The sequence below is a fragment of the Toxorhynchites rutilus genome, chromosome 3, assembly GCF_029784135.1.
Source record: "Toxorhynchites rutilus septentrionalis strain SRP chromosome 3, ASM2978413v1, whole genome shotgun sequence".
NCBI classification, from domain to species: Eukaryota; Metazoa; Arthropoda; class Insecta; order Diptera; family Culicidae; genus Toxorhynchites; species Toxorhynchites rutilus.
The window spans coordinates 183,766,949-183,781,553 of NC_073746.1; the positions used below are offsets into that span (position 1 = coordinate 183,766,949).

At 39.4% G+C, this 14,605-nt stretch overlaps 1 protein-coding gene across 3 annotated transcripts in view; it reads right to left on the bottom strand.

The window, feature by feature from the left end:
- The window catches only part of LOC129779295 (Bardet-Biedl syndrome 2 protein-like), a 29,501-nt gene extending 19,423 nt beyond the window's left edge, over positions 1-10,078 (bottom strand). For 2 of the 3 annotated variants that reach the window (XM_055786695.1, XM_055786693.1), the window contains exons 1-7: positions 9,906-10,078; positions 9,597-9,780; positions 9,412-9,531; positions 4,313-4,422; positions 3,850-4,255; positions 3,236-3,787; positions 8-108 (exon numbers count right to left, since the gene is read on the bottom strand). In XM_055786695.1, the coding sequence (XP_055642670.1) occupies positions 8-108; positions 3,236-3,787; positions 3,850-4,255; positions 4,313-4,422; positions 9,412-9,531; positions 9,597-9,780; positions 9,906-10,031 (1,599 nt within the window). In that variant the 5' untranslated portion in view covers positions 10,032-10,078. The remainder of the gene's footprint in view (positions 1-7; positions 109-3,235; positions 3,788-3,849; positions 4,256-4,312; positions 4,423-9,411; positions 9,532-9,596; positions 9,781-9,905) is intronic. The other variant, XM_055786694.1, reaches the window with a different exon arrangement.
- Between the last annotated feature and the right edge of the window lie 4,527 nt (positions 10,079-14,605).

The window sequence follows — 14,605 nt, forward strand, 5'->3', positions numbered from 1 at the left end:
CGCTCACCTGATTAATCCATATGCAAATACGAGACAACCGTTCCGTAATTCGGAATTCAACATAACTGTCACCGAACGTGTCTTGCGTTGCGAGTCCATTGATGTAAGCTATAATGGTCCAGGGAGACACAAGTGGTAGAACAAGAAACGTGAATTTATTATATAATCAGTTCAATTTATCACATTCGGCAACGTCCAACAACAGCTCTCTCCGGAGTCAATTCAATGCATTTTATTGTTTTTTTTTGTTGGGTATTTTATTGTGATATTTTGCCATATTATCCTAGGTTGATAGTTTTACACTTATTCGAAAATGGGTTTTGACGTTTGATGAGATAATTTCTCTGTTAACAAGCGGTAAATATGTAATGTTTTCCATAATATTGTTTAAGTTATTAAAAGCATAATACAAGGTGTTTTGACATAGGACTATGTCTTTGATTTCTATATAGGGAATCACTCTACTTTTTTACTCTAGTAAAAAAGTTAAACAATTTGACGATTAAAATGGGTATGTTTTTTCGATTGCCCTAACCACAATTCGGCGTTAGCTCACAATATGAGTTGATGCATATCAGGAATTATTCTCCATTATTTGGATAAACAGGCATTCAAAGTTGGCAGAATCAACGGAGGGAGGATCATGGATAATGGTTTTACTCTATTATCCCCAAAGTTCAATTGATTCACGTCTTTATCGTGTAGGTCTTGCTACTAACAATTTATGCAATTGTGGATGTCCAGGATGTCATAATATCGAGCATGTTGTTTGGTTATGTAAAAAATGCAATTAATAAATTTAACTGGCTGCTATATGTCTTCCTTAGATGCCCGCTTACTTCCTTGAATATACTTGCCCATTCTCCTTTCTTTTTCCTATACATAAGCAGAATATAATTTCAATAATGATATTTATTTTTTATTCATAATGATATTACATCCAATTGAACATTTCGCCAATAAATCTGATCCACTGCTGTAGCTCTCAAACTCCCGGCCGCATCTTGCCGAGTCCTACTCCACCTGATCCAACTACCTCTTTCACTGAGCTCCACTTCTTCTTGTTCCCACCGGATTCGATGCAAACACCATCTCTGTAGGGCTGACGTCCGGTTTCTTGTTCCATGCCCTGCCCATCGCACTCGTCCAACGTGGAGACTTTTTGGATGCTGGGTTCTCCGCAGAGTTGCGCCGGTTAGTGATTCATCCTCCTTCTCCGTACACCTGTACCTCACCGTATATTGTTCTGAGCATTCGGCGTCCGAAAACACCAAGTGCTTGTGAGTCCTCTTCGAGCATTGTCCATGCTTTGTGACCATAGAAAACGATCGGTCGAATTAGGGATTTATGCATGGTACACTTCGTACGGAGTCGGTGTTTGTTGTACCCCAAGGATTTGCGGAGTCCATAGTAGGCGCGACTTCTGTTGACGTTTTCGAATTTCACGGCTGATGTTGTCATTTGTTATCAACAAGTCAAGGTAAACAAATTCCTCTACCACCTCGAGCTCGTCGCCGTCGATCACTTAGACGCATTGATCTCAAGCCTAATCAGCCCTGCTTCGAGTTTCAGTCGAGTATATAAGTCCGCTACCGTCGCATGACTTCTTCCGATTATGTTCACGTCGCCAGCGAAGCAGTTAAAATTATCAGAATTATCAAAAATCGTATCCCGCATGTTGAAGCCCGCTCTCCGCATAACACCTTCCAGTGCCACGTTGAAGAGCAGACAAGAGAGTCCATCGGCTTTTCGAAGTTCCTTGTGAGTCTCAAACAATTCCGACAGATCGCCTGAGATCCACACACTGCACCGCACATCGTTGCCTGAATCAGTCTGAAATAGCTTTTGAGCAAAATCGTTCTCATCCATTATTCTCTATAGCTGTCGTCGGTCAATTGTTTTATATGTGACCTTGAAGTCATGTTAGCGAGATGGGGGTTGTGGACGTTGATCATGCTGATGTTGAAAAAGTAGGCTCGCATCCTCAGTCTGCACATTCTTTCGTTGATTGATCACCAGCCAATTACCCGTTTCTGCATCTCCTCCATCACGATGAAAGCTGTTGTGTGTATTGCCGCAGCTATGGTAGATGGTATAACCACCTTGAAACGATCGCACCATCGAACCTTTCCACTACACCTCCTGCAGCACTACGATGTTGAAATTCCAGACTGTTTCCGAAAGAATTCGGGTACTCGCAAGAAAGTTGAGAGGCTTGCAGTTCCATGTCCCGAGTATTCAATCTCTAGTCCGTGTTCTTTGCGTGGGTCTAGCCCGATTGCCCAGTCTCGAATTTCTTTGTGAATTTTCCTTTGGGTGTCACTTTTACGGATGGCTTGCAAAGTCTGCACCAACCCCCTGTCTCGCCGAAGGACCGACGTGCGCAGCTCTGTTTAGAGTCCCCGCTGGTACGAGGACAGTGATCAGCCGTCCCTGACATGGGGAACAGACGCTATTTTGAGCCGCATCTCTATGGTGAACAGACGCTCGGATGGGACCCCTTCCCTGTCAGCATACATCACTTTACTTCCATTTTTGGAAAAATGTCGAGAGTGGGCATAGAACTCCTGAGCTTTAGCGCGAGAGGTACGAATGTTACCATTACACCAGATCGCCTGCACATCTTTAATACACTGTATCTTACTGCAAACCGGCATTGACACATTTCTGAGCTGATAAAGTGTGAACATTAGCAAGTTATTGGAAGTTATGAAAGACTCAAAACCTCAACCTTACAAGCATGTTTGTTCCACTGTTACTGCCAAAGCCCTTTTCGTACTTGAATTTATTTGCCATAACGCAACTCAGCAATCGATGTGAATTCGTTGCTCCGGTTTGGACCCCTTGCCACATGTCTCATGTGATCTTCGTTGAAGTGAAATTGACATTTCATTGCATTTTGTCCGAACGTTATGTGTTGTTCAGCATCATCAATGAACAATACATTTCAACAGTTCTCAACTTGATATATTGTGGAATATAGAGCAGCTTGAACAGAATTTTAACTGGTAAAAAAACGCGATTGTTCACCTACAAACGTGAGACATGGGCACCATAGTGCAAAATGACAATCGTGGTTCTTTTCTACGATTCGATTATGAGAAGTTCGTTTCGCGTAATCAGATATTCGATTATGTGTTTAATTTTAGTCCGCAGAAGCGTATAATATGACGTATTTGAAATATCCGGCAAGAATGTCGCAAATATTTGAAATATATGGTATTTTGTAGCTTACCTATACTTTTCGGTGATCCCGTTAGATTATGCGGAATGGTATACATCGCAAACTTTGGCAACTGACGAGTAAGCTCAAAAACGTGGAATTGTACACTATTTGGATAACCTACAAAGGCTTTGATGTGTATATCCTGTGCGTTGTCCTTCAATGTTTTGAGGGGAATTAAAATTCTGGAGACATCCTTCGTCAAGTGCGCAATCAGAGTTTCCTCTTTGAAAAGTTGATCTGCAAAAATTAGAACGGCTCGAATAGAAGTCGCGTTGTTAGTAGAAACAGTGATATCAATATTCATGTCTGTGCTATCATAACTCGTCGAAATTCCTATCTGGAGCCGAGTATTGGATGGTATGACTCCGACATTCTCCGGAATACTGTTGACAGCCTGTGAATCATTGGTAGCCAAAATTTCTTTGTTGAGTTTCTGATTGTTTTCATAGTGTTTCAACTCCAGTAGAAGTTTCTGCTTCTGTGTTAACAGATTATTCATTTCTTCATCGGCGAGGTTATGAAGATTCAAAAGATTCACTGTTGGCGTCGTATAGCCGCGAACTATAAAAAAAGCAAATTAATCATATTATTCACGATAACCATTTTTGTATTATCTGTTTTACTTTCGCCATCTGCCGTAACAATCACAATATCGAGCACACCAATCCCACGATAGTCGTTGCAAGCAATCCCACACACAACATCATTTAATTTCATTTTGAAAAGCACATCACCATTCTGGGAATCACGCACATCGATTTTGCCACCCTTCCATCCAACTATAACTTGTTTTCTTTCGCAGCCTAGTATATCATATAAGGCCATTGCAGTGACTCTGGTCTTTGACTTGATTCTCCACAACCGTACACTCTCGTCGAAAAAGCCAATAGTTCCATTTTTGACACTGTACATGAACTGGTTCTGATTTACCATAATGAGATTCTGAATTTCACTACCTTCAGTAAACTCGTGCAGTAATGCATCTTTCTTGTAGATTTTAATGCAACCCTCATCAGTACCTACAATTAACTACAATACCACGATGGCAAAAGAGGTGTGCTGTGAATATTATTCATCCAAATTTACCTCATTCTGTCCGTCTTTATCGATGTCCATGAGCATCATGCAGTTAACTCCTCCTGGGGTGATTAACCAAATTATTTCATCACCATCAGCATTAAACCCTTTGATGACACCTAAAAGTTGTTATATCATTTTATACAGTGGAAAACTTTAACGTCCTAAAATGTTTTGATTTTCCTATGTCTTCACGTAGTGTTGGAATAATGTGTCATTTGAAAAGTATTCGCGATTTTTTGAATGATCTTTATCAATATCAATTTAATAATATATACACATCAGCCATAATTATCTATAACCTTTCACAATTTTTCGGGTAATAATTCCACCCATAACTTTTGTGGTACTACCGTCGCAAAGCTTTTCAAGTGATTTCTACAGTCTTTTTAACGGACAATGTTCCATCGACAAAAGAGTCCTTACGTTGAAATTTGGGCAAGAATTCACTGACCCGCATGTAATTCTGAGGATCTACACCAGCCTTGTACGGTCTAAACTCGACTTTGCGAGTGTAGTGTGGCGACCGCAATACGATCTGCATATCCAAAGATTAGATAATGTCCAGAAAAAGTTCCTGAAGTTTGCGCTGAGGAATTTAGGATGGAGAGGAGAACACCTGCCAGTATACGAAGATCTCTGCTGTTTAGTAGACATGGATACTATCAAAAGTAGACACAGAATCGCGGATATGACTTTCTTCTGTAAACTATTGAGCGGACGGATAAGAAGCCCGTGTCTCTACGAACGGATAAATTTTAACACCAGCCCCGTTTCTCTTCGTCGCCGGAGGGTTTTTGATCCACCTCTGAGGTCCAGAAATTACACCCAGCACGAACCTACAACTCGATTCATGCGTGAGTTTAACATGCTGCAAGAAGTGATTTCCATAAATATGTCAACAGAAGAAATTCGAAGAAGACTACGATTATTTTTAAGAGGTCAACTAAATGTATAAGTGATGATGTGTTTTATTTCTGTTTTCATGTCTAGTTTTTATGATGAGTTTTATTTTCCATGTTTATTTTTTAAGAAAGATAACGGGCTTGCAGCCTATAATCTAATAAACATTACATTAATGTCCGGGCTTCATGGTGAATGCATCAGAACTTCCCCACCAAGCTTCCTCTATTTTTGGCGCGTTATCAAAGATGTGTGTTGTCTCACGTTGTCATGATGAAAAGCAGTTTCTCTGTTGATCGATTCTAGTCGTTTTTTTTCTTCGTGTGAACTATCCAATTGTGAACAGTAGAGCTTTGAATTAATTGTTGACATGTGGTAACACCTCATAATGGACGATTCCCCTACAATCCCAACATGTGTATGGTTACCTGGACTCAAGGCTTTGAAGTTTTTTGGGACACCCATGTTTACATTGTCTTTCCTAAGATCAGTGGCTATCTACTGACAGCTTGCATGCCGGTCTTGATCGAACAGTTTCAAACTTCATCGACTTTTCCAGTGATTGGCCAACCAGAGCGAGGCCGACATCAATATCAACATTTTCAGAACGAAATCGAGCCAACCACTCCTACGTCCTGCGTTTTCTTACAGCATCCATGTCCCTGAGTTGCCTTTTCTATACAACCATAAAAATCCTTGGTAAAAGAAGCTACCATATCTTTGGTAATGAAAACATTAGTAGAATCTATATTTAAAAAAATGGATTTCTGTCTGCCTGTCTGATTCTTATGGACTCAGAAATTACTGAACCGACCGACATGAAAATTGGTATGTAGGAGTTTTTGGGGCCGGGGAGGGTTCTAATGATAGTTCAAGATCCCTCCCCCCTCTCTAAGAGGGGGGTTGCCATATAAATGAAACATAAATTTCTGCATTACTCGAGAATTAATCAATCAAATGGAGCCAAATTTGGGATGTGAAGGTTTTAGGGGGCACGAAACGTTTCTATGGTGAATAGACACTCCTCCCCCTCTCTAAGAGAGGGCTGCCATACAAATGAGGCATAAATTTCTCCATCACTCAAGAACTAATCAACAAAATGGAGCCAAAATTAAATATGTGAAGGTTTTTGGGATCGATGAACGTTTCTATGGTGGTTCGACACTCCTCCCCCCTCTCTAATAGGAGGCTACCATACAAATGAAACACAAATTTCTGCGTAACTCGAAAACTAATCAATAAAATGGAGCCAAATTTGGCATATGAATATTTTAGGGGGCACGAAACGTTTCTATGGTGAATAGACAATCCTCTGCATAACTCAAGAACTAATCAAGCAAATCGAGTCAAATTTGGCATGTGGAGGTTTTAGGGTACAATAAATGTTTCTATGGTGGTTACATACCCCTTCATTTGCCATACAAATGAAAAAAAAATCTACAAAACTCATGAACTAATCAAGCAAACGGAAGCAAATTTGGCATATGGAGAATTTAAGGGGCAATAATTGTTTATTTGGTGGTTTGACAATCCTTCCTCCTCTCTGAAGGCAAGGGGGCTACCATACAAATGAAACAGACAACACAACTCGAGAACTATTCAAGCAAATGGAATTAAATTAGGGATGTGAGGGTTTTTGGATACGAGAAATGTTTCTATGATAGTATGACACCCCTCTCTCCTCTAAAATAGAGAGGGAGTCCAGTAAAAATAATACATATTTCAACCAAACATATTCCAACCAAACATGTCATTTGAAAATTTTCGGAAAACCCTTTAGGAAAATTGGAAAATTAGGAAAATTCAAATTCGCATATGTTCTACAATAAAAGGAACCCGGGGCAAGAGTGCCATACGGAGCAAGAGTGCCCATCTGATTATTTTGCCTATTTCCATCTTTTACAATTATTTAACTACAGAACTTTGTTTTATACAGATATTGCATATATCTCACATATTATCATTATTAATATTTTTTATTGGAAAACAGATAAATACTATCTGAGCTTCTTACAACTGCAATCTATATAAGAACGCACAGGCGCAAATTAACGAAATACCCTCAGTTTCTATATGTTTGCATGACTCCACCCATAAATACAAACAGAATAATCATTTTTCTTCAACTTACTGTATGAACAAATTTAAATCGTACGCATTTATTTCAATAAAAATAAATTTGTTATCTCTCAACTTCCGGGGCAAAAGGAGCCATTATTACCAGGGTAAAAATGCCATAGGCGTAACCTCGAATTCGATCTGTCAAACGCAAATAATGTAATCGTGGTTGTGTTTGTTGTGGTCATGATTTGTAAATATGAACGGATTTCGTTCCGAAACCAGTGGCAGATGGAAACTATGGTCGTTGCCGTACATTCTGTAAATCATGGAGACGAGCTGCGGAGGAATATAGTTTGCCATTGGCCAAATATGTGCAGAAGTTAGGCCTTTTCGAAACTGTGTTTTCTAAACAACAGGAGGAGTAACTCGTGAGTCACATCCTTAATATGTAGAAGTTATTTTATGGGCTGACAACACACGACATCCTGAACATAGGGTATAAAATCGCAGAGTGAAATAATTTAGATCACTCTTTCGACAAAACATCCAAATTGGCCGGAGAAGATTAGCTTGCCGGTTTTCGTGAACGCCACCAGAACTTGAGTTTGCGTTCTTTGGAACCACCGTGAATTTCACAGTGCTTTTTTCATCAAAAATTATATTTTTATAAGATTGGCACTCTTGCTCCGTACTGGAAAAATACAAGCCAAAAACATCATTTTTGTAAATGAAACATTTTCATAGTAAACATAGCTTTTGAACAATTTGATGCATAGCTACACCTAAATAGGAGTATAAATGAACAAACCAGCAAAAAAAATGGAAAAAATATAACAAAAGAGCATTCAAAAACGCGTATTAGCTTAAGGTGACACTCTTGCCCCGGGTTCCCCTACATAGTGACAAACGTTGTTAGTCCATTTGATGTTTGCGCTAATGGAATTGATTCTTGTTCGAAAGTGGAAATGGATTTTAATTTGATAAAACGCACTCCTGTATCTTCTTCTATGTATATAAAAAAAGATCACCGAATGTGTTGATAATAGCAAAACTCAAGAAAGAAATTGTCCGATTTAGGATTGTCTTTATTCTATCATATTTTCTGTATCGAACATTTATTCTATGTAACGGAGAAACATGTTACATGCATGCAAGTGGTTGAAAAATCTTCGAGAGTTGTGTCTGAAAATAATCTGATATTATAATGAAGAGTTTTGGTAAAAGTACTAGGAAATTCATACTAAGGTGAAGGTAAAGACAATTTTGAAGAGTAGAATAAAAGATAAATCAATGAATCGTTCTGCGATTGGACCAATGAACGTGAGCTTAGTAAGAAAACGTGAATGTGATAACGATAAAATAAATTTTGGGCGGGACGAAGTTTGCCGGGTCAGCTAGTATACCAACCGTATGTAAAATGAATGTCAGATACAATACACATCCCTACCAACGATTGTTACATTTTACTACACGGTATTGGTAACATTACGAATAGTAAAAATACATTAAGCGTTGTAAGGGATCATCCATTAGCGACTTCACAGTTTTGTGTCTTCGTGTGAGGCTGATTTCTGGCCAAATGGCTTCATCAACAATCAAAATATACGTTATTGGTCAGATGCAAACTCACATGTGCTTCAATAAACATCATTGCATCCGTGAAAAATGACTGTTTGATGCGGTCTTCATGCCGGAAGAGTGATTGGGCCAATGAAAACGACCGTCATGTTACCGTCAATGGAGAGCGCTATCGCGACATGTTGGAAGACTATGTTTGGCCAGAATTGGAAGATCTGTACATCAATGATTTGTGGTTTCAACAAGACGGTGCCACTTGCATCATAGCGCACGTTACAATTATTTCGAAAAATGGAACCGTTGATTTACCGTCTCGTTCATGCGATTTGTAATAAAAAACCATCTCATAGTCTTTTCCGAAGAAGCTCGCTCATTTTCAAATGAATATAACTGTTGATAAAATTGTTAAACAAATAAAAAAGAAACCTCAACTGTCATCTTCCAGTCACGCGTTCCTGTTACACAATTGGATGAGGGTTGCACGATATATGACTATCATCATCATATAGTGACAAATGACCGCGGATACTTTTCAAATGACCCATCAAATCAGAATCATCACCCACCATTTCCACCTACAATTAAGGTGTTTCCTGGAAAGTTGGCAAAAGTCCCGATAAGGAGAGAACGTACACCTTCGTGAAAGTCGCGTTGATACAAATTATAGTTCTCATCCACATGATAAACTGCAATTTGAGAAACATGACTGTCACACCCAGCATCTAACCAGCGTTTCATTTATTAAGCACACCTAGAAAATTAGATGATCCTCCAATCACTAAAACGTCCCGCTCGTCATCACTTTTCATTTTCCCAGCAATGATACCGCGAATAGAAAAGTTCATGTTCAACATCGCGATATCGTTTTTGATTTCCGAAATTGAAAGCTTCGAATTTTGTAGTCCATATCGCTTGTGAGGCGTGTGTATCAGTATCTGTATATGGAGTAAACCGGAAGTAAAAACAATTTTTATCAATTGTGTATTTAAAACAAAAGTCAGCGAAAGACAAACAACTCGCTTTTTATGGTGTACAAACTACAGGTTTACAGTCACCTCACCTTATCCGCATTTGTTACCACGGTTAAACATGAATGTATTCCATCATATTTACCACATGTCACTAGTTTTTCGAATATTTTGTAATTCAGCGAGAATGAGAAGACGGGCTTGATGGATATGTTCATGTTGACCGATTTTCATCACAAATGTTCCTTTTTGTTAGTCACAACAACGATGTAAATATTATGTTTTGAATTTATGTTTAGGGTCAAATACGCGCCATGGGAACCGATTTCAACGCATGCGTGCTTTAGATCAGCAAGGTCATTCCCATAAATCGAAATAGTTGAACGGAAAAATGTTCAGATATCATAGTTTTTCATAATATTTATTTGACAGAGACTGATGTGTTTATCATCAATATTATAGTCTACTAGCTGACCCGGCGAACTTCGTCCCGCCCAAAATTTATTTTTCGTTATCACATCCACGTTTTTTTACTAAGCGCATGTTCATGGGTCCAATCGCAGAACTGTTCATTGATTGATCTTCTAATCGACCCTTTAAAATTACCTTTTATTATGAAATTCCTAGTACTTCTACCAAAACTCGTCATCTCGTCAGATTATTTTCAGACACAATTCTCGTTCAAGATTTTTCAACCACTTGCAAATAACATGTTTCTCGGTTACATGGAATGAATGTTTGATACATATGATAGATTAAAGACAGCTCTAAATCGGACAACTCCTTTCTCGAGTTTTGCTCTTATCAACACATTCGGCGATCCATTTTTATTTATATAGATAGAAGACGGTATAGGAGTGCGTTTTATCACATTAAAATCCTTTTCCACTTTCGAACGAAGACCAATATCGTTAGCGAAACATCAAATGGACTAACAACGCTTGTAATTGTAGAACATATGCGAATTGAATATTCTCGAATTCCCCATTTTTCTTCGGAGTTTTCCGAAAATTTTCAATTGTCATGTTTGGTTGAAATACGTGTATTATTTTTATGGGACCCCCTCTCCATTTCAGAGAATGGAGGGGTGTCATTCCATCATAGAAATATTTCTCGTACCCAAAAAGCCTCACATCCCTAATGTGGCTCCATTTGCTTTATTAGTACTCGAGTTATGCTAACCCCACCCCACCTCCTCACTGTGAGACCACCTTAGAAACGTTCCTTGCCTCCTAAAACCTACACATGCCAAATTTGGTTCTGTTTGATTGATTGAGTTATGCAGAAATTTGTGTGTCATTTGTATGGTAGCCTCCCCTTAGAGAGGAGGGTGGAGTGTCTAACCACCATAGAAACATTTATTGCTCCCTAAAACCTACATATGTCAAATTTGGTTCTATTGGCTTCATTAGTTTTCGAGTTATGCAGAAATATGTCTTTCATTTGTAAGGCAACTCCCCCTTAAAGAGGGATGTGGAGTGTCTAACCACCATAAAATCATTTATTGCACCCTAAAACCTCAACATGCCAAATTCCGTTTCATTTGCTTGATTAATTCTCGAGATATACAGAAATTTGTGTTTCATTTGTATGGCAGCCCTCCCTTAGAGAGAGGGGAGGAGTGTCTTACCACCATAGAAACATTTTTTTTCTTTATTATAGTGACTTTCAACACATTTCGGTTAGTTCGTCACTTCTACTTCCATTTTTGGAAGAATGTCGGGAGTGAGAATTGAACTCGTGATCTCTACGCGAGAGGTATGGATGTTACCACTACGCCAGATCGCCTCCTCATAGAAACATTTATTGCACCCTAGAACCTCCACATGCCAAATTTGGCTCTATTTGTTTGATTGAATTTCGAGTTATGCAGAAAATTTTGTTCTATTTGTATAGCAGCCCCCCTCCCCTCCACTTAGAGAGGGGGTAGGAATGCCTAGCCACCATAGAAACAAGGTTTGATTGAAGCTAATACGACCTCTGATATTGCCGATATGTTCCGCTCTCAATTCAGCAATGTATTTACTGATGAACAACTCGACCCGCTGAATGTGGCAGCTGCCACCCTATACGTTCCTCGGTTTTCTACTTCTTTGCTACAGTTTTTAATCACCGACGATATGATTAGCACAGCAGGAAAGAAATTGAAATCCTCCCTGACCCTGACGTGGCCCTGACGGTATTCCATCACTTGTGCTCAAACGTTGCATGCATTCGCTGGCTAAACCACTCGCAACGGCGTTTAATCTTTCACAGACCACTGGCGTATTTCCGAACTGTTGAGAACAGTCGTATGTTTTCCTTGTATTCAAGAAAGGGTACAAAAGGGTCATTTCGAATTACCGCAGTATAGCTGCGTTGAGTGCCACGTCCAAGCTATTTGAGCGATTTCAATTGATCATTCTTAACAAATTAGTGCACAGATACGCGCATTATATATCGGAGGACCAACACGGATTCATGCCAAAACGTTCAACGACGACTAACCTAACTTGCTTTACTTCCTATGTAGTTCGTCAAATAGAGAATGGTAAGCAAGTGGATGCTATATATACGGACTTATCCGCAGCATTCGATAAAATGAACCATCAAATCGCAATAGCTAAACTCGACAAACTAGGCATGGATAGCGATCTGTTACACTGGCTGGGATCTTACCTCAGTGGTCGTAGCACGTCTGTCAAGATTGGAGATCATGTTTCGAAACCCTTTCCAGCTTGTTCCGGTGTTCACCAAGGAAGTCACTTCGGACCGTTTCTATTCCTACTGTAAATGAATGATGTCAACTACGTTCTAAACTGCCTCAAACTCTCTTATGCTGATGACTTGAAGCTGTTCTATAAGATTGAGCAGCCACAAGACGCGGTTTTTCTACAACAACAGCTAGAAATATTCGCTGAATAGTGTCGTAGTAATAGAATGTCACTAAATGTGTCCAAATGCGCGCTGATTTCGTTTGGACGCAAACGTTCTTTTTTGACGTAGGATTACGTCTTTCGGGAACATATTGGGGTACAAATTGAAAAACGAATATCGATCGCCTCGTGAAAAATGTCCAATTTCAAACGCTTATTGCTCAGTCATTTCATGATGGATTGATGAGATTTCTACATCAAAAAATTGCGGCACTCTATAACAATTTTTCACCTTGAATAAAATAATATATATCATGTAATTAACTATCGAACAATTGAAAAATCTCAACCCCTATCCAAACGGTACTGATTGGTCGAAATTGACGTCATTTCTTTTTCGCCTGCTTCGCTTCTTTCGTTCCCCGATAAGTCAAATATTTGCATGACGAGCGAGTGGGGGGCGCCTATTTCTCACATACCAACTGATATAAAAGGACGGTAGCATTTTTGGATTTCTCATTCTCGTTCAACGCTTAGATCGGCAAACATCTGGGCTTCTAGTGTGCAGTGCTTTACAAATCAAGCAACACCATACGGTGCGGCAAAGGAGAGGAAGCCATCGGCAACCAACGATGGATGCGGTGCGGCAAAGGGAGCAAAGAAGAGGAAGCAGCGGAGATCATCAAATTAAATCTAGTGTGCATTGCTGGTGCGCTCCTCTTCACATCAACAATTGGATGCGGCAAAGGAGGCAGAGGAGCGAAGAGCATTGCATCGCATCGTATCACACCCGCTATCCGTCGTTTAGCTCGTCGTGGTGGTGCCAATCGAACCCTCGCAAATCGACGCACAGAAGCCGATGGCGCAAAAGTCAAGGAAAGCATCAGCGAATCCGTAAAAGCTACCGCTTCCAAAACTAAACTGCTACATCCTACTGAAACGCAGATTCCGCACAACCCTTTAAACCATTCCAGTCCTTCTCAGGACTATCAATTTGTTTTGAAACAAAAGAGTTTATTTTACTGTTTTCCACTTACCACAAAAACTGTATAAAACTATGATCAAAAATACTATTTTTTTGACGTAGGATTACGTCTTTCGGGAACATATTGGGGTACAAATTGAAAATCGAAAATTGAGTATATCGTAAAAATTGTCCAATTTCAAACGCTTATTGCTCAGTCATTCGATGATGGATTGATGAAATTTTTGCTTCAATCGATTTCGGCACTCCATAACAATTTTTCATATTGAAGAAAATAATATATGTCATGAAACTAACTATCGAACAATTGAAAAATCTCAACCCCTACCCTTACGGAAATACCAACATCTGATTGGTCGAAATTGACGACACATGCGGCGGGTCCCTAACAGAGACATCAAAACCAAGCTGCCTAGGGGAAATCGGCATTGCAAATACATAAAAGTAGGGGGAGCTTTTGCTCCCACCGAAATGTGTTCCCTAACAGAGACATCAAAACCAAGCTGCCTGGGGGAAATCGGCATTGCAAATATATGCAAGTCGGGGGCACTTTTGTATTGCAAGTAGGGTGAGTGATACGATTAATTCTAGCAAATAAAATTTAAATTTGGAACTTTAATGTTGGTTGCTTCGTTAAATTTCATATCAATGACCGATCGTGTATTGTGAAAAATTTAGCACAAGTGTAAGTGTAGAGCAAGGGGACGAATTACCCGCAAAGGAAGGAAAGGAGGGTATAAGGACAATCACACACGAGAACTTGATACATGAAACGATTGTTTTCAATTTTCATAAATGAAAAACCAAGGTGTGTTCCCGCTCGAGAACGGGTCGTTTGGTCTAAGCTGTCTGTTTTGTTGTGTTCATTCTCACCCAAAGAAAGTTTATACAATGCGGAAAATTGGAAAAGTGAAGAAATATTAGAAAATATTAGAAAGTGATTTTCCATATG